Here is a 19,570-nt window from a genome sequence, read left to right on the forward strand (position 1 = left end):
AAGGCCACTAGTTTTTATGGCATGCTGTGCTCATTGTGTTTAAGAATCTAAAGGCCAGAAGCAACTTCAGATAAAGTAAATACACATGTTCCTTTTGAGGATTCCTTTCAAGAAACCACCTTAATCAACCAAGTGGTGTAGACTTCTTCCTTAGTTCATACACAAACTGTATAAGTCTGATTGGATTGACATAGTTAATATAATTAGCACTTTATTGGCTCACTCACATTAATATTTTGAGCATGATTTTTATGCAAATTTCCTGGTATTGAATTCATTGAATATGAATTCACAAACTTCAGAAATAATCCCATACCAAAAGCTGCCAGCAACTTCTACTCAGTTTTCCTTGAGTACAGGAAAAATCCCTCAGATAGACTGAATCACATTAATTATTCTAGACACCATTGTCTCAGAGAAATTTTTTTATTCTTCCTAAGATCAGGTACATTTGAAATAGAAAACAAGAATAAAGTAAACAAATATAGCAAAGCAAGATGTTCAGAATTTAGTTGGCACCATTAGCAATGATCTCAGGACCTATGCCAACTCTTCTAGGTATTTACATTTTCTCCTTCTTCCTTTCACTTATCAATTACCAGATCCAAGAAATGTCCATTTCCCCTTATTAACAGCTTTCCTTCTTTCTACCACTTAGTCGAGAGGCATTTGTTAAGTGTGTTCTATGTGCTAAGTATTAGGGACACAAAAGCTTAAAACAGTCCTTGTCTTCAAGGAACTCATAATCCAAATGGGAAAAACAACTTGCAAGCAATTATGTACATATAATATGTAGACAGGAGAAATTGGGGATAATCTCAGCAGCAAGATTAAGGATTGGGAAAGATTTCTTGTAAAAGGTGGGAAATTAGCTGAGACTTGAAGGACACCAGAGAAGCCAGGAGATAATGAAGGGGAGGGAGGGCATTCTAGGCCCTGGGAAGTTAAAATGCTCATTTGAGGAATAGCTAGACAGTAGATGTGGTAAGGAAGAAGGTAGGCAGGGAACAGGTTACAAAGGGCTTTGAAAGCCAAATAAGATTTTATATTGACCATCAAGGTAAGAGAATGACCAAAGTTTACTGAATGTGAGTTTACTGAATGAAAGTTTACTGAATGGTGAGTGATGTGGTCAGAGATATATTTTAGAAAGTTTGGACACTAAGTGAAGGATAGATTGGAGTGGGGAGATACTTGAGATCAAACATCAGGCTATTACAGTAGTTCAGAAATGAGGTGATGAAAGGCTGAACCATTTATGTCAAAAGAGACATAAGTGAGATAAGAAATGTTCTAAAGGTAGAAACAACCGGATTTAACAGGGTGTCAACCTTTCCTTCCTCACCTCCTGCCAATGACTCCCACCCTGTACAAGATACAAAGGAGCTCATAGCCCAGAAGAGTCTGGAAAACCACAAAGGGGATATTCTGGGAGGGGTTGCAGAAAAGAATGGACAATCATTTTCAGAAACAGTTGGACACAGAAGCAGGATGTTTTACAGGAATAGTTTATTAAAAAACCAACTTGTGCCAGTTTGGAGGGAAGGAGAGGAATTAGCTTAGCAAGTCAGTTAGTGAACACCAGCAAAAGCATCTGAGAGTGAGCAAGAGTACTGCAAGCTCCTGATTGGTTCCTTCAGCATTCTTACTCTGGTAAAGTAACCATATAAAATGGACATATTAATTTCAGAGGCACTTCCATAAGGATGGTGGGGGGAGAGGGGAGAAAGTAAGGATGGCCCAACCTGGGCCAGATTGGGAGCCTGGGAGCCTGGAAGTCTGGGAGAATAGTGATTTTTTTTTCTCACAATAACAGGGAAATTCAGAAGAGGGAGATTTGAGGGGTAAGGATAATGAGTTCAATTTTGAACATGTTGAGTTTAAGATGTCAAGGGGAAATCCTGTTCAAGATGCCTAATAAGCAGTTGGAGATATTGTACTGGATGTCAGCAGAGAGAAAGTAGGGTTAAATAAGTAAATCTAAGAGTCATCTGCATGGAGATGATAATTGAAGCCACAAGGGCTAATGAAATTATCAAGTAAAGTAATGTGAAAAGAACTGGGTCTAGGACAGATCTCAATTCTTAAGAGTATTTTTGGAACCTTCTCACTAGTCAGTACCTACAATGTCCTAGGCATGTTCTGAATATTGGGTATACATATTCAAATAAAACAAATAGAATCTCTGTCCTCAGGGAGCTTGCAATCTAATGTGAAATAACACACACAAAAGAAATCAAGGAAGTTGAAAAAGTAGGGGGATTTCAGATGGATTGGGGAAAGACAAAATCTAGGGCAGGCACATAATGCAGGTCCTAAGAAGTCCAAAAGTTGAGTAGATGTAGAAAATGTGGGGTTTCCCATCCTCCCAAGATAAGTAAATTATTAACATATAAGCATCTGCACAAAGTCGTAGAAATCAATTTCCCTACAATACTTATATATAATAATATAATCCTTATAATAATATATTTTTTAAAACCTAGGAATGTTATGGAGCAGAACTTGAAACGACTAAGAGAAACTGTTAAAGAATGTTTCTTCCTCTTTTCAATCTGAATACTGTTAACATGTCTGTTATATTATTATTAGTCTATTTTGTGTTTAAAAAAAACTAGAAAGTAATAATTGGCTTACTGTTGGGATATAAATATGGTTAAATCCTCTTAGGAGATTTTTATCTGTGAGGTTTCTTGGAATGAACCTCACTGAAATTCTGAAGTACTGCCATTTGAGGAACTAAGGCCTTTCCTACCCAAAGTGGAGAGATTAAACTTTTGAATTAAGTGGCTATCATTTGGAAACTCATGTAATTGTATTTTTTAGTGTCATTATTTTGAATCAACTATTAAATGTGTATGAATTTGTGATGAAAAAGTAGAAAAGGCAATACAAGACTAAACAGATCTCTTGGGAAATAAAACTCCTCAGAACTTCTATCAACAGAAATTTTTTAGTTCATTGGGAGAGGGGGAGGAGTCATTGTGGTACACAAGGACAACAGATTTAATTAAGTAAAAGTAGGTTACTCCAGATATCACCCCAGTGGTAATTTGTATTATACCTGTTTGTTCAAGCTTTTAATCAGCTTGCTTTTCAAGTCACATCCACTGATAACTATTTGATAGTTTGTACTTCTCTTTGAGTACTTGCCAAAAAAAAATTATTGTGCCCAAGTCAGTCCTTAAAATTGTTTCCAGGTAAAATGAATGGATGCCCATCAGTTGGAGAATGGTTGGGTAAATTGTGGTATGTGAATGTTAAGGAATATTATTGTTCTGTAAGAAATGACCAGCAGGATGAATACAGAGAGGCTTGGAGAGACTTACATGAACTGATGCTAAGAGAAATGAGCAGAACCAGGAGATCATTATATACCTCAACAACAATACTGTATGAGGATGTATTCTGATGGAAGTGGATTTCTTCGACAAAGAGAAGATCTAACTCAGTTTCAATTGATCAATCATGGACAGAAGCAGCTACACCCAAAGAAAGAACACTGGGAAATGAATGTAAACTGTTTGCATTTTGTTTTTCTTCCCGGGTTATTTTTACCTTCTGAATCCAGTTCTCCCTGTGCAACAAGAGAACTGTTCGGTTCTGCACACATGTATTGTATCTAGGATATACTGTGGCATATTTAACATGTATAAGACTGCTTTCCATCTAGGGGAGAGGGTGGAGGGAGGGAAGGGAAAAGTCAGAACAGAAGTGAGTGCAAGGGATAATGTTGTAAAAAAATTACCCTGGCATGGGTTCTGGCAATAAAAAGTTTTAATTATTAAAAAAAAAATGTTCCCAGGTGTGAAGGTTTTCTGGAGGCAGCCTTAGTCTCAGTTGAAATAAATAATTACTCCAAAATCGCAGCCAGCTGGTAAAAATGCAAACGTTTATTTCTCCTTCCAAATTAGCCCAATTAGTTGAGGCCTATCTCTCTGCCTGGCTTCAAGAGATCTTGCAGCTTTGTCCTTGGCTTCTGCCTCTGCTTTCTTCAGCCTCCAGCCAGCACCAAGGTAGAAGATGCAATGAATCTCTTGCCTCCAAGATAGGGCTTGTGGGTTCCAAGAGCTCTCTCCGACTCCAAGTAAAACTCTCTCCCAGAGTTTCTAGTAACTCCTCAAGTAACTAACTCAAATAAGTACCTCTAGCCAGTTCTTAAGCTCCAAGAGCTCCCTCTATTTATGTGATCTCCCAAAGGTTAACTCCATCTTCTGGAGGGAGAGGGATTCTGGGTTATCTCCCAGAGTGCTCTCTGGTCCTAAGAACTTCAAGGGAGGTGTGAATTAGGACTAAGCCAGCCCTGAATTCTTGTGTGAACTCCATTGAGTACTTAGATACTTATGAGCTCTCTAAAGGTGTGAACACAAGCATTGTTCTATCAGTTTTAGCAACTTATCACCTTGTAAGGATTCGCTCTAAGGTGTGAACCAATGAGCACTGTATCAATTCTATTGAGTTAACACCAGGATTCTGACATCACCCTTGAGTTTTCACCTTGTTTCAAGTTGAGTTGACACTAGGATTCCAACACCCAGGTAAGACCCACTCACCGACATGGACTCTTCTGGGGGAATCTCATCTCATTCTCATTCCATAATATTCTCCCTTTGGCTTTATCTTTAGACCAAGGTGGGAAGGAGGAATGGTGGTTGTGGTTACTTGATATTTTTGAATAGTTTAAACATTCCAAATGAAATTTTGAGACTAACACATGAGAAAAATGACAACTATCTTGCTCTAAGCATCATTAGTTCTGTTTTATCTCAGGTATGCATCATAGGCAGTAGTATGACATGATTCATGGCCAAGCTCAGAACAGCAGGTGGGAAAATTTGTCAAGATGAGAAGTGGTCAAGAGAATCCTACCTTCACCTTCACAAGGCTTTTCTCTCAACTTTCCCAGGGACAGACATTTTCCAGTGGCAATTTTTAGACTGGGGGGAACATAGCATTTCCCTTGAATGATGAACCAGCATCCTTATGCAGAGTCAAATCACTTACAATTGCATTCAAGAGTTAGAATAACAGTGAATTGAAGTCCTAAGGGAGTCTTCCTCAAACAGTAAAATTTTTACTAATTATAGCTTAGAGCAAGATAGTTATTCGAATCAGATAATAGAAACTGGGAAACCTTACAATTCATAGGTTATTTAGTTCATAAGAAATCATCCCATAAACATTCTTTCATTTTGATATGATTAGTGGAAGATGTCAGTGAAAAAAATGACAATTTTCAGAACTGGATTAAGAATTTTACATGTAAAAATTATTTGAAACATCTGTTTAAAAACACTGAGACACAAAGACTAATTTTCCAAATCTGGCCCTTATGATACAACAATTGAAATTGTCTGACATTTTAGGTGAATTGTGTATTCTTAATATAATGAATCTTCTTACAGGTCTATTTTATATTGAGTTTGTGTTAAGTCTTGGCACCTAAGGAGACCTAGAAGGAAGAAACCCATTCAAAGCACATCTGAACTATGATAAGATACAAGTATAAAATTTGAGCTATTTTGCCTAAAATTTTTATCCTTCCTAAAATTAATGTGAAGGTAATTTGATATTGATGGAACCGTTTATGGGACCAAACTTGCTCTACTAATTACTAAGCCTAAAACAAAAATATTTTCAGTTTTAATTTTTAAGAACAGAATATTTTGTTCCCTAAATGGAAAAAACTTTATTTGAATTTTTTTATTGCCACCAGCTAAAGGGCTGTCCAGTGTCTTTGGCATTGCTAATTCTATGCTACAGATGGCAGCCTATCTGGGTATACTCTCAGGGAATGGGCTCCCTGATCTTTTCTGTTGAGTATTCATCTCTGAATGAGTTCAAGCATCTTGTCTGCTCAGCAATACCCTAAATTGTTACTCTAATAATGCTGTGCTACCTGAATTTTAATATTTTAATTCATTTAATTACCAATTCAAGTTCAGAGCTTAAATTTTTTCCACTCCCGACCCCTTCTCCCTTCCCTTCTATTTTTGTGGGACCCTATGACAGCCTTTGTGCATGTAAAGTGCAAAGTGCACATATATGTCCTGAACAAAGTGCACAGAAAAGTACCCCATGCTACACTATGAGCTACCAGAAACATCTTGGATTCATTCATCACACATTGGATTTTAAATTTATTTTTGGTAATAATGTTCAAAATCTTTTACTATTGTCAGAGTTTTCACGATACCAGCATTCAGTTATAAGACCCACAGTTTAATAAAGATGACAATTGAATCCATGGGAACTTTTGGGTTCTTATGTATTTCATTTCCAATGCTTGGACTTCTCTATTTTCTCTTCCAGCATTCCAAAGAAAAAAAAAGAAAAGCACCTTTTCCAGTTGCCTAATTTCCCAGCTATAGATGAAAAAGGTGTGATATTTAAAGGTTTTAAAGGGCTTAGAGTGAGACTAAACAAGAACCCAACCATGATTACAACCTTAAGCCCCCTAGTATTGGTATTATGAAGGTCTTAAAAGATCCTTGATAATAAAGATGATTTTTAAGAGAGAGGAAGTTTCAGTGCATAACGCTGGCCCTGAGAGCTTTCTACAATGCTTTTGATGGTTCCATTACCTGGAAGGTCAAAACAAGCTTAGAGACCTTTGCCATAGACGTCTTAAGCCTGAGCTCCTTACTAAGAAGTTCCTAGAAAGAGGCAATAACTTTAGTGAAGAGTTTACACAAGGAACCAAGGAGAGTGAGGGGGTGGTGAGAATGGAAAATCATTCTGTGCAAAAAAAAAAAAAAAATAACAGTGGTTGAAATTGATGGGAGGATAAAAACATAATGGTAATGTTTCCCTTGGCAGCAAGGAGGCAAATAGAGACGGTATACAGGATATTTCTCATATGGGAATTAATCTGAAATTTTCACTGGACCCACTAAAGTGACTATTTTAGATTGCAGAGGGAAGTTTTTTATGCATTATGTTTAAAGGGTCTTAGACTTACCCTACTAAATAGGGATACTTCAGAAGTATGATAGCACTCATCTTTACTTATCCTGGCATGGTGGGTATTTGTGAAATTTATTAAGTATTTGCTCTAGAGACAACCAGATCATAAAAAGCAAATTGAAATAAGCTATCTCCTGTATGACAATTTCTCAGATTCTGTCTTATTCCTTGGGAACTTTCTCCCTGCCTTCTGCTGCCCAGGTATGAAATGGAAATCACAGAATCATGAATTTATTGATCAAAAATCACCTTTAAGAGACCATCTAGTCCATTTCCCCTCCTTGAGGCAAGAATGTACCTGTTCTGTAAAAACTTCATTGTTCAAAAATTCTTATAGTTAACCATATTCTCTTCTAGTGTGACTTATGTCTGTTTCTTGTTCTTTTGCTCTATTGGATTTGGAAGTTAGCAACCCCGACCCCTCTCTGATCACTGAGTCTATATATTTGAAAACAGTTTGAATCAACATTCTCTTCTCCAGAAAAAAATATCCCTTAAGTCTTTTTAACTTTTGTCCATAGGTCCTATTTCTCATCCTATTGTTGTTTTCCTCTGGAGCCCCTTCATTTTCTCCACATACTTTCTACTCCAAAAAAAAAAAAAAGATTTTTAATGAGTCATACTGAATATTAAGAAATCAATAGAACTAATCCTGGATATTGCATATCGTATAATAATTTGCTCTGATATAATGAAAATCGAATTCATTATTGCTTTGTGATTCACATCCTAATTAACATTTTATTTTTGTTGTCAGGGTTATTTTTTATTTTATTCCTCTCTCTTATACTATTAACTTATCTTTCTAATTTACCATAATGAATTTCTTCATATGGATCAGAATTATCCAATTTGTATTGGCTTACAAAACTCCTCAGGGCTTCTGAAACAGATTAAAATGTAATTGGGAAATATTTTGGCAATATAATTTTAAAATATAATAAAAACTGAATTAGTTCAATTTCTTCATTGGAAATCATCCCCATCTTCTGGATTCTTTCTTACTGACTCCAAGATAACAATCAGCTGAGGAAAGGCTTAAGAGTAGAATTTAACAAAGACTTGAATCTCCACAGTCTGGTTAATTTTTTCCATTCAAAAAACCTATTCTGAAAAGGATGGGAAGGACTTTGATAGGCTGAAATAATATGAAATTTATGAAAAGGACTAATCTGTCCTATTACTATCCTCCTACAGTAGGAGGATAGTAATAGGACAGATTAGTCAGGATTACAGTCCTGATTTGTCCATAGTTATAACAGTAAAAGCTCTAAGAAACCCTCAAAGTAATGTTTGGGAAATGGAGACCCCCTCAAGAAAATAGAATCTTTCAAAAGTCACTAGATTAAATATTTGAAACACTGGAGAACAAAAATCTTAATTCTGTAGATGTTTTTCTCATGTTGACTATTCTTATGATCTTGATACGGTATTATGTATCTGCACCGTAAGATGCTTTAGAGTTTTTCATCTCAAATAACAAACAATTTGAAAATCAACAAGAATTTTCACAATATGGGTCGTTTGTTTACAAGATTTACAATTTGAATAAGAATTTATAGTTGTTTGAGATGAAATTGTTAAATTCAAAGTTTGCATTGAAGAAGTCAGGAACTTTTGAAAAAAATAAGCCTTCAAATAATTTACTACCAAATGTGTGAGTAATCTATATCACACACACACATATCCATCTTTCCCAGGCTCACAGGACCAGATGATATCACAAACAGAACTTTCAGCTCCAGCTGAAAGGCCCCAAGGCCTATCAGAGATAAGATGAGCTGCAAAAAGATGTTCATACATGCAAATTCCTGTCCTGACTGGAAAGAACCACTAGAGAGGTACTATTCCCCCAAAACTTTCCTGTATGTGCCTTAAGTCTTGGCAATCTGATGTAAAACAACCAGAACTTGATTTGCATTTGATCCACTGCTCTGTAATACATGGAAGATAGAATAAGCCTGAACTAAAAATCTAGCTTCTCTACAGTTAAGTTGCTTCTCCTAGATTCTATGAAATTTTGAATTAAGTCTACAAGGACAAAGCATATTGCCTAACCTTTATTCACCTTCATAACACTTAGGGAAGAGGATGAATTACAGAAAGGTGCTGTAACTATGGGGCTTACACATCTCTCTGTTGAAGCCAGTAAGAAAGCCCAAGAGAAGAGCATGGGGACTTGGATTTAAGAGTAGATAAAATGGAGGAACATCTGTGGAAGAAAATTTGGATAGGAGGAGCGACAGTTACAACTGTGAAGAATGAAGATTACCAGATTCCTGTAGTTCCAGGCTGCTAAGCACCTTAGATCCTTTGATAATATATATTACTCCACAGGTAGCACACTGCTATGAAGTCTGAACTTCCTAGGGCACCAACTAGGGGTAGTTAAAGGAGCTCTTAAAGTTTTAGGAGATTTGACATTGAATATATTTATATTGAATATTGTTTTAATTTGACCCAAATTAGTGGTGATGGCAACTTCTGGGTCATACTACCAGGTCTTTTTGACTACTTCCTTGTTTTCACTCCCAGTCCAGAGTTGTCTTTAGACATTCTCCTAGTTAAGAAATTGAACTTCCTTGAGCATGTTGTTTTTTTGCTCCCTTTCAAACATTCTTGCTACTGTTCTGTTGCCTTTTTCTAAACATGGGCAAGGAAAGAACACGTGTACATTTCTTTCATATTCTTTGCCCAACCTTCCATTCCAAACTCATTCTAAGTTCCTTCTTCCTATTATGGATGTACAATTTTTCAAATAATTGTCCTCCCTTACCAAAAAACTTTTTTCTTATAAGCTGGTGGTGTCATATTACAAATTAGTTTCTCATGAATTTTGTGAGTCAGACCTCCAGAGTCTGAGCTTTCCATAAAGTATATAGAAAAATAAATTTACACACCTATAACACTTGGGCCTGGGGCAATCTCACCAAGATTTAGTCATTCCTAGAGATACCCTAACAGCCAGTTAGATTTTACAATTCTCACTCCTCCCTATCCTATTACACCTCTAAATCCTTATATGATCACCTCCTTCATCAACTCAACTGAAGTCTACCTGGTTTCTTGTCATTGGAATAGTAGTTTCTATGTCCACTCTCCTATGACATTGGCAGGCTATCCTCAAACCTTATACTATGGATGAAGACATACTGAAATATTTTTCTTTGCATCCTATTTTCAGAGTACAATGCATCATCACACATAGTTTTGGACTCTTAATAGTTTGTTGAATGAACTACCTATCTTCATTAGCTTCATAACTCCATAGTAGATTCTCCCAGTAGATTCTCTACTCTGCAGTAAGTAGTAAGGAAATTCACACTGCCTTTATGTTAAATATTGAAAGATAATGAAGAATCTACTATTTTAAAATTTGGTCACCTTCATGTCCCCAACCACTTCTAAAGGAGGAGTGTTTTGTGAGCTGTGTGTGACATATATGTAATTTCAATCCAGACATTTTTGGTTGTGTGAAGAAAACTCTCCAGGTTTTTTCAATCTACAGGATGGATAAAGATTATGCCTAATTTTTTTGTTTGTTTGTTTGCTGGTAAAGCTAGCCCAGTGTGTTTCAAAGGCAAGCCAAGAGTGTGTTAAACTGACAATCTCCATCCCAGAGTTTAACTGTCACGGTGAATCAATATTAATTCTTTCCCTTCATTAAAAAAAAAAAAAAAACCTTTTTAAAAAGTATTCTTTTCTTCAACCCTACTCCCCCCACCCCATCACCTTCTTCTTGATTTTTTCTTTCAATTCAGATTTATAAGCAAGGAAAGCAATCCTAAATGTCAGGAGACGCTCTTCTACCCCTCCACAAATTCTCACCTTTTCCCTTCCCTACATCCCACTCCCAGAGCACAAAAGAGGAAAAAAAAAAAAGACCCAAAGACCACGGGACAAGGTATAGTAAATACTTCCCGTCCATTTCACTCAGTGAGTGCATAGATTGTTCCGAGGGGAGCTCTGAATGGGAACGAGAGCCCCAGTTCAAGAACTCTAGATTCCCCTCCAAACACTAAGGATGTCCACCTATCCTTTGTGAGTTTTCTCTTCGGGAGGAATCCTTCCGGGGGGAAACTTTGTAGGGTCTCCTTGCTCTCGGTTCAAGGGCCTTCATTCGGCCTCCACGGATCTTGTTCAACTTGGCTGATGCGGGACTTCGGTTTGGGCTGTATCTCTTGCAAAAGCCCCGGCGACGGCGGATTTGCGGGGGCTTCTCTCGCTTTTCAGGGTCAAAGTTCTTTTCCCTCATCTTCTCTTTTGCTTTTTCCTTCGATTTCATTTTCTTGTCTTCGTTTATCTTCGCTCTCTTATTCTCCTTAATCCTCCTTATTTTCTTCTTTGTCCTTGACTTCTTTGACCCCTCCGTTGACCCCATCTGGCTTTTCGATTTCTCCTTCATCTTCATCTTCTTTATCTTTTGCTGCTTCGCCTTGTTTTTCATCTCTTCCCTCGTTTTCTTAGATGCCTTTTGGCTCAGGGAGTACCCCGAGACCGTGCTCAACGCAACTTCCTCTATATTTTCGGGATTTTCATTCTCTTGCTCCACGCAGATCCTCTCCTCTGATGTGTGAGGAGTCTCGGACATCTCGGGCGTCTCCAGTCCCGCGGGCATTTCGGGTTTGGATGAGTCCTCTAGGGTGGGCTGGGAAAGCTCCTGAGGATGCTTCCTATACCGGCGAGAAAACAGGGAATCGAAGCGCTTCTGTTGCACTTCCTCGATCTCCGCAGGTGGCTTCTTAGTGCGTTTCTTGATGGGCTTCAGACTCTTCCAGACTCTAAAGTAGCCCTCGGCTTTGCTGCCACTCACCCGGAGCAAGGTGGCTTTCACCGACGCTGGCTTGGGCACCTCGGAGGAATGACGGCTGCATTTCCTGCGCACTTGGTAGCCTGCGTTGCCAAACTCCTTCTTGAGCGCTGTGAGAGTCAGTCCTTTGTGGGCAGCAATGGCCCGCAGCAGGAGTTGGGAGACTCTGAGCACCGACCGCCGGCGATGCTTCACTTGTGTATCCTGCGACTTTTCTGACGATTCAGGGACTATCTCTTTAGAAACGCCATCGGGGTCGGCTGCCTCGGTCATGGTGCTCCCTGCTCCCGCTACCGCGGGGCGGCTGGTTTGGGACTTCACCATCCCACTTGGCCCTTCACTGCAGCAAAAAGGTGGCTTAACGTCACAAAGGGCTGATGCTACGGAGAGTCTTGGGTCAGAATTAAGTCTTCCTAGGCAGTGGGCGTTGGATGAGGGAGGGGGAAGGGCTGCTTGGAGGAGACATCGAGCACGTCTATGTCGCCGGGAACTGTGTCAAGAGCTGGAAGAAAAAAATATAGTTCCTGTTCTCACAGGATCAGAAGGGTTCAATCAAGAATATGGGTTCTTAACCTGAATTTTAAAAAATCTCAAAGTATTTCAATAAAGGAAGTTTTCCTTGTATTCTTAATTTATTTTATACATTAAGAAATGTTCTGAGGAGTCCATAAGTATCTATGATACATACACACAAAGGTAAGAACTTTTGATTTAGAAAATTGTGCTTAAAAACAAATCAAAATGGGTGCCAATAGGGAATGACTGAGTCATGGAATATTATTAGTCCGTATGAAAAGAAGAAAGGGATGGATTTAGATGAAGAATAAAAAAAGAAAAACGATGATCCATATGCCCACCATTCTGATTCCATCCTTGTCCAAAAGTACCCTGGAGTGTTATTATATTATCTAGCTTCCTGCCTATGCCCTTGTTAGAAGCATTTATCAAAGAATGGTCCTACTCCCTTCTCTGACAGGAACTGAGCAACAATCCAAGGCTGTAAATACTAGGTTGACTCCTCTCTCTAGGCTCTCTCTCTAAAGTAAAGAAAACGGTTAGATTAATTGCCTTCTCAGCTTCTGTATCCTGCTTGTAAATGCTAATTAGCTAAGGACCCTTTAAAAGTTCCCTGACTCAGTTGCTCAGGGTAGAATGATTTTTGGACATGAGTCCCGTTCAACTAGCTAGCCTTAACTCTACACAATTAAAATATTAAAAACCAATCTGTCTTGCCTCTGTTTTTCTGGCATTACAACAGTACAGTTATTATTCCAATTTTACAGGTGAAGAATTTGAGAATTACAGATAGCAAGTGACTTGACCATTAATCACTCTAAAGTACATTCAAAGCTGAGGTTTCCTGAACCTAAGGCCAGTGTTTTCTCCCCAAGAAATGTAGAGGTACAAGAGAAAAATAAAACATGTTCTCTGCCAGTATGTCTTAGAAAATAAAATGCACATGAAACAATGTTTTTTTAATGCATCACAACATGTAAGCAAGTGTTTTTATGTGATGCTAACTAACTCTAAATACTATGTAAATTTAAAGAAGACAGTGATCATAGAGAGCTGGAGGAGAAGACGATTTCTTGAATAAGTCTGAATTTGAAAATGGACAAGTTATAGAAAGGCAGAGGAAAAGATCTTTAATATTACTGCCAGAAGACAAATATAAGTGAAGATATGGGGATGGAAATAAACATGGCAAGTATGATGGGGAGGTAATAAGTAGACTTGCTTGACTCAAATTATTCATGTTGGATGTAATGGGGTATAATGTGTATAAGAGTATAAGACAAGTAAGATGGAGTCACTTTAGATAGAGAATTGGATATTTGAACTCTAGGATAAGAAGTTTGGGTTTGATTTCACTGGAAATAGATATTACCTATTAATTGGATTCTTGAATTGGAAAATAAATTGAGTGAGAATGATGTTTTAGAAAAGACAATCTTCTAGTGGCATGCAAGATGGATTGAAGAGATCTTTGTCCATTTTTGTTGATGATAAATTACTCAATCCGAGAGAAGATTATGATGGAATATGGTGACTTGGAAATAGCAGTCCTTAGTCCACAGAGTTGAGACATTTTACTGTTGTACCTTAAATAATGTTGCAGATCACACTGACTATAGTGCTGAGACAAATTGCTTTGAATACAAATGAAGCAGAGGGAGTTTTCTTGGCTCCTGACCTGTCTCAGCTGTTTTGCTCATTCATTTTACAGGTCCCAATTGTTCCTGATCCTCTCTGGACTGATACTGAAAAAGTTTCACTAAGTGCTCCCTTCCTAACCTCCCAAGACTCATTTGCAGCAAAAAATGAAACTTTGCTGAGCATAATTAGTCTGATATAAAGCTGCCTCTGGATACTTCTGAACTGCAGTCTCTAGAGACTATTAAGCCCCAAAAGGTAATTAGACCAGATTGGTCTCTACTTCAACTTTCTCTTTGCACTATTGAGGGTATTCTTTTTCCACAGGGACTAGAGCCACAAAAGATGATTATTTAGTGGTTCTGATAAAGCAAAACTATTACTGTGATTCAAACGCTTATTTAGGCAATGGACTAAAATTTGTTATTAGGACTCACCAGGGAACAAAGTTCTGAAGTTCAAAGTCTTTGCTATTGACCTTGCCATCCATGTTTATAAATCACTGAGGGAGCTGAAAGACTTGAATTTGCCATATGTAGAAAAATCATAATTGTAAAATTATAACTGTTGCCAGGTCCAGAGAAGCTGGGTACCTTACTATTCCCTTCTCTTTGCTTGTCCCTTTCATCTCTCAATCCATCATATACACCTCATCCAGTAGTATAGAAGCCTGACTGCTTAAAAGAAAGGTCAGATTCTGGTTTTTTACACTTTTTGATTTATTACATCCTTGGACTACAGCTCAAGGGAAAATTCCTTATAGTTTTGGGCTTATGTCTAATGTTTTTCCAAGGAGGGGGGGTAGAAATTATAAAGATATTCAATATATAAAGTCTACAAGGCAGATGACAACTACTTGTTTCCTCCTACAAAAAGAAATGCTAACTACAAAAGGCTCTCACAAGTTAATAACATGAATGCTATTCTCAAATGAACAAAACTTAAAACAAGCTACAGCATCTATAATGTAACTACTGTTAATCTTTCCTGAGATTCAAAATGTAAATAAACATGAAACAAGGACTACTGAATAGATATTTTATATTTCACCTCAGTTTTTCACTGTTCAAAAAATTTTCCTCAAGTCTTTTGGCAAGCTAAACTGCATATTGAATCCATCATGTGGCCAATGGTTATCTTTTCCTCTAAAAAGGGTTATAGTAGATATACAGAAGACAACTTCTGTGCTGACAGAATATGCAGAAGCTCTGTACCTCCTGAACTCAACAAGTGGACCTCCAAAGCTGGGATTGTACATCTCAGGATTGCAGAGTGGACAAAGGAAGGAATCAGTGCCTAAGGATGGCATTCCTTCTTGAGGAATGAGATCATAGGTTATAGGCAGTATCAAAGAATAAGTTTCAAAACAAACATTAGTTATGCGTCTGACTCCAGGAATAGAGCAGGGAATCAGTTCTAGCCTTCGGCCAAATTTGAATCAAAGACAGAGAACTGAGGTAGGAATCTCAAGTACAAACAGCAGTTTGCAGTTATGTCACTCAAACTGCAAAGATTTCTAGCTGAAGCCAACAGAAATCTACTGGGACTTCTCATCAATGGAAAGGCCACTGGGGTATTGAAAGACTCAGGATGAGAACTGACAAGGAAGGCAGTGATCAGACTTTGTCTTGGATAAGACCACTTTGGAAACACTGAAGCCTTATGAGTCCCTAGTTAGAGCTGTCCCTGAAATTTTTATATTATCCCTTATACAACACACAATACCCAAGAAAGCAACAAAACCAGTCTAAATCTTCTCTTCAGAAGTGTGCAGAGTACAGCTCTAACATTAAGTGTGAAGTCAGAAAGTAGGTTAATAGAATGAACAAGCAAAAAAGAATACCACTATAAAAAGTTTTTAAGATGACAGGAACATGGTAGAGCACAATTTCATAATGATGAACTCTACAGTATTACTTTGAACTAATATTTGCAAGATGTTTATCCAGTTTAAAATTATACTTGGATATAGCTTTTTGAAGTCCTCACTTGACTCAAGTAAAAGATGAAGTTAGAAAAAGAAGAAATTTTTTAAAAAGTTAAATGACTAAAAAAATAGAAGAAGCTGTAAGGTATCTCAAAGCCAAAACAAGTGATCTGAAAACAGTTTGAGGAGGAAAAAAATGTTTGAATCATTTGGATCACCTGAATGCCATTATTGAAAAAAGATCTAGACATAATATTTTAATAGCTTTTTATTTACAAATATATGCATAAGTAATTTTTCAGCATTGACAGTTGCAAATCCTTTTGTTCCAACTTTTTCCCTCTTTCCCCCCACCCCTTCCCCCAGATGGCAGGTTGACCAATATATGTTAAATATGTTAAAGTATAAGTTAAATACAATATATGTATACATGTCCAAACAGTTATTTTGCTGTATAAAAAGAATTGGACTTTGAAGTAGTATTCAATTAACCTGCGAAGGAAATCAAAAATGCAGGCAGACAAAAATAGATGGATTGGGAATTCTATGTAGTGGTTCATAGTCATCTCCAAGAGTTCTTTCCCTGGGTGTAGCTGGTTCAGTTCATTACTGCTCTATTGGAATTGATTTGGTTGATCTCATTGCTGAGGATGACTACGTCCATCAGAATTGATCATCATGTAGTACTGTTGTTGAAGTAAATAATGATCTTCTGGTCCTGCTCATTTCACTCAGCATCAGTTCATGTAAGTCTCTCCAGGCCTTTCTGAAATCATCCCGTTGGTCATTTCTTACAGAACAATAATATTCCATAATATATATATACCACAATTTATTCAGCCATTCTCCAATTGATGGGCATCTATTCAGTTTCCAGGTTCTGGCCACTACAAAGAGGGCTGCCACAAACATTCTTGCACATACAGGTCCCTTTTCCTTTTTTAAAATCTCTTTGGGATATAAGTGGAGTAGTAATACTGCTGGGTCAAAGGATATGCACAGTTTGATAGCTTTTTGAGCATAGTTCCAAATTGCTCTCCAGAATGGCTGGATGTGTTCACAATTCCACCAACAATGTATCGGTGCCCCAGTTTTCCCACATCCCCTCTAACATTCCGCATTATTATTCCCTCTCATTCTAGCCAATCTGACAGGTGTGTAGTGGTATCTCAGAGTTGTCTTAATTTGCATTTCTCTGATTATGACTTGGAGCATCTTTTCATATGGCTAGAAATAGTTTCAATTTCTCCATCTGAGAATTGTCTGTTCATATCCTTTGACCATTTATCAATTGGAGAATGGCTTGATTTCTTATAAATTAGAGTCAATTCTCTATATATTTTGGAAATGAGGACTTTATCAGAACCTTTGACTGTAAAAATGTTTTCCCAGTTTATTGCTTCCCTTCTAATCTTGTCTGCATTAGTTTTTGTTTGTACAAAAAAAACTTTTCAATTTGATTTAATCAAATTTTTCTATTTTGTGATCAATAATGATCTCTAGTTCTTCTTTGGTCATAAATTCCTTCCTCTTCCACAGGTCTGAGGGGTAAACTATCCTATGCTCTTCCAATTTATTTATAATCTCATTCTTTATGCCTAAGTCATGAACCCATTTTGACCTTATCTTGGTGTACAGTGATAAGTGTGGGTCAATATCTAGTTTCTGCCATATTAATTTCCAATATTCCCAGCAATTTTTGTCTTATTGACAAAATTTTGTCTTATTGTCTTATTGAACTTACAGTGAGTTCTTATCCCAAAAGCTGGGGTCTTTGGGTTTGTCAAACACTAGATTATTAAAGTTATTAGCTGTTTTGTCCTTTGAACCTAACCTATTCCATTGATCAACTAGTCTACTTCTTAGCCAATACCAAATGGTTTTGGTAACCACTGCTTTATAATATAATTTTAGATCTGGTATAGCTAGGCCACCTTCATTTGAATTTTTTTTCATTAATTCCCTTGAAATTCTTGATCTTTTGTTTTTCCATATGAACTTTGTTGTTATTTTTTTCTAGTAGACATAATATTTTAAGAAATTTTAAACCAGAAGGCAAAGTAGAAATAGAATCCACTAGTCACTTCCTGAAAGAAATCCTCTTCAACCTGCATCAAAAAAAACAAAAAAAAAACAAACAAAAAAAACTCCCAGGAGTATCATGGGCAAAATATAAGTCAAAGAAAAAATAAAATACTACAAGCAGCCAGGAAGAAGGAATTTAAATACCAAGGTCTCAGTCAAGATTATACATGATTTAGCAGTCATCGCTTTATGGGTGAAAAACTTGGAATATGATATTCAGAAGGCAAAGGATATGAATTTACAGCCAAGAATATTTTACTTTGAAAATTTGAGTATAATGCTATAATGGATTATATATGTATAGTATAATGAGTATAATGGATCGTCAATGAAATAGAGGACTTACAAGCACTCCTGATTTAAAAAAAGATTGTGGATAAATTTTGAAATTTAAACATAGAAATTATGAGAAACAAAAAAGATAAATGTGAATGAATAATGATAAAGAACCAAGGAAAAATTATTTATGTGGGCAAGCGATATATACCCTCTGAACCCTATCAGCATTGGGGATCATAGGGAAACTCCAATTAGACATGACCTGGGAATGCTTCTATTATGTTCTGATGACCTTTAAGAAAGAAAGGAGAAAGAGGTTAAAAAGAAAGAATACATTGGTGTAGGAAGAGGAATGTCAGGGGAAATTATTTTATATAACTGGGGTGCCCAAATAGATATCTAATACAAACAAGGAAAAATAGGTGTGGTGAAGTGGCAAACTCGAACCTCACTGCCATCTGAACTTGTCAAAAGACAGAATACAGATACAGAAAGAAAGTTAGGTACAGAAATACATCTGACTAGAGGGAAATAGGAAAAAAAAGGGAAGGGAGGGAATGAGAAGTTACAAGGAGTGTAGGTTAAAGAAGGAACTAATCATGAGCAAAACAAAATCTAAGCACTTACAAAATATTTATAGCTCTTGTTAAGTTGGCCCAGTTGTGTTTCTATGGACGAAATGGATCAATCTAAATCTTATGGTCAGACAAAACATTAAAAAAAACACTTCCAAATAAAAGCAGTCTGAAGAAAGTAAAAGTACTTAAAAGCAGTACACAAAGAAGTTCACTTTTCCCCAGCCAAAGTTTTAAAATTATTTTTATATATTTCTTGCCTAATTGTCCTAAAATTGGATCCAACATTAATCACTTAAAGGCAAAGTTAAATCAAATTGACCCAGGTCTGCTCCACAGGTAGCTTTTAGTGATAGTCAACAATCTATCTATTATATCTTATTGCTTTCCAAAATGGTCGTGCCAAAAAAAAATAAAAAAAATAAAAAATAAATAAAAAATAAAAAATAAAAAAAAAAAATAAAAAAATAAAAAAAAACAAAAAAAAATAAAAAAACAAAAAAAAAATAAATAAAATAAATAAATAAAAAAAAAAAACAAAACAAAAAAAAAACAAAATGGTCGTGCCAAATCACACATCAGCCAATGAATTCCCATGCCTATCTTTTCTCCAAAACTGACTATCCTCATGTTTTGTAATCTTTGCGAATTTGCTAGGTATGAGTTGAAAATTCAAAAATTTATAATTAATGATTTGGAACATTCTTTTATATGGTTGCTAAAGTTTGCAAATTCTCTTTTGAGTGCTGCTTATTAAAATCTTTTCTAATGGGT

General features: G+C 36.7%; 2 protein-coding genes across 2 annotated transcripts in view; both read right to left on the reverse strand.

Annotated features, from left to right (window-relative positions):
- Nucleotides 1-10,866: 10,866 nt before the first annotated feature.
- LOC100931341 (testis-specific H1 histone) lies at nucleotides 10,867-12,115 on the reverse strand. The gene has a single exon (XM_003772708.3). The coding sequence runs from the start codon at nucleotides 12,098-12,100 to the stop codon at nucleotides 10,985-10,987; it is 1,116 nt and encodes a 371-aa protein (XP_003772756.2). The 5' UTR covers nucleotides 12,101-12,115; the 3' UTR covers nucleotides 10,867-10,984.
- Nucleotides 12,116-12,196: 81 nt separating this feature from the next.
- Nucleotides 12,197-19,570, reverse strand: part of CCDC184 (coiled-coil domain containing 184) — a 39,528-nt gene continuing 32,154 nt past the window's right edge. Inside the window, exon 2 of the mRNA XM_031938026.1 lies at nucleotides 12,197-12,278. Coding sequence (XP_031793886.1) covers nucleotides 12,272-12,278 — 7 coding nt within the window. The 3' untranslated portion in view covers nucleotides 12,197-12,271. The remainder of the gene's footprint in view (nucleotides 12,279-19,570) is intronic.

Source organism: Sarcophilus harrisii, chromosome 5 (assembly GCF_902635505.1).
Source record: "Sarcophilus harrisii chromosome 5, mSarHar1.11, whole genome shotgun sequence".
NCBI classification, from domain to species: domain Eukaryota; kingdom Metazoa; phylum Chordata; class Mammalia; order Dasyuromorphia; family Dasyuridae; genus Sarcophilus; species Sarcophilus harrisii.

What these genes read in the sequence shown, in the direction of transcription:
- LOC100931341 (XM_003772708.3), bottom strand. Translation starts at nt 12,100, where the DNA reads ATGGTGAAGTCCCAAACCAGCCGCCCCGCGGTAGCGGGAGCAGGGAGC.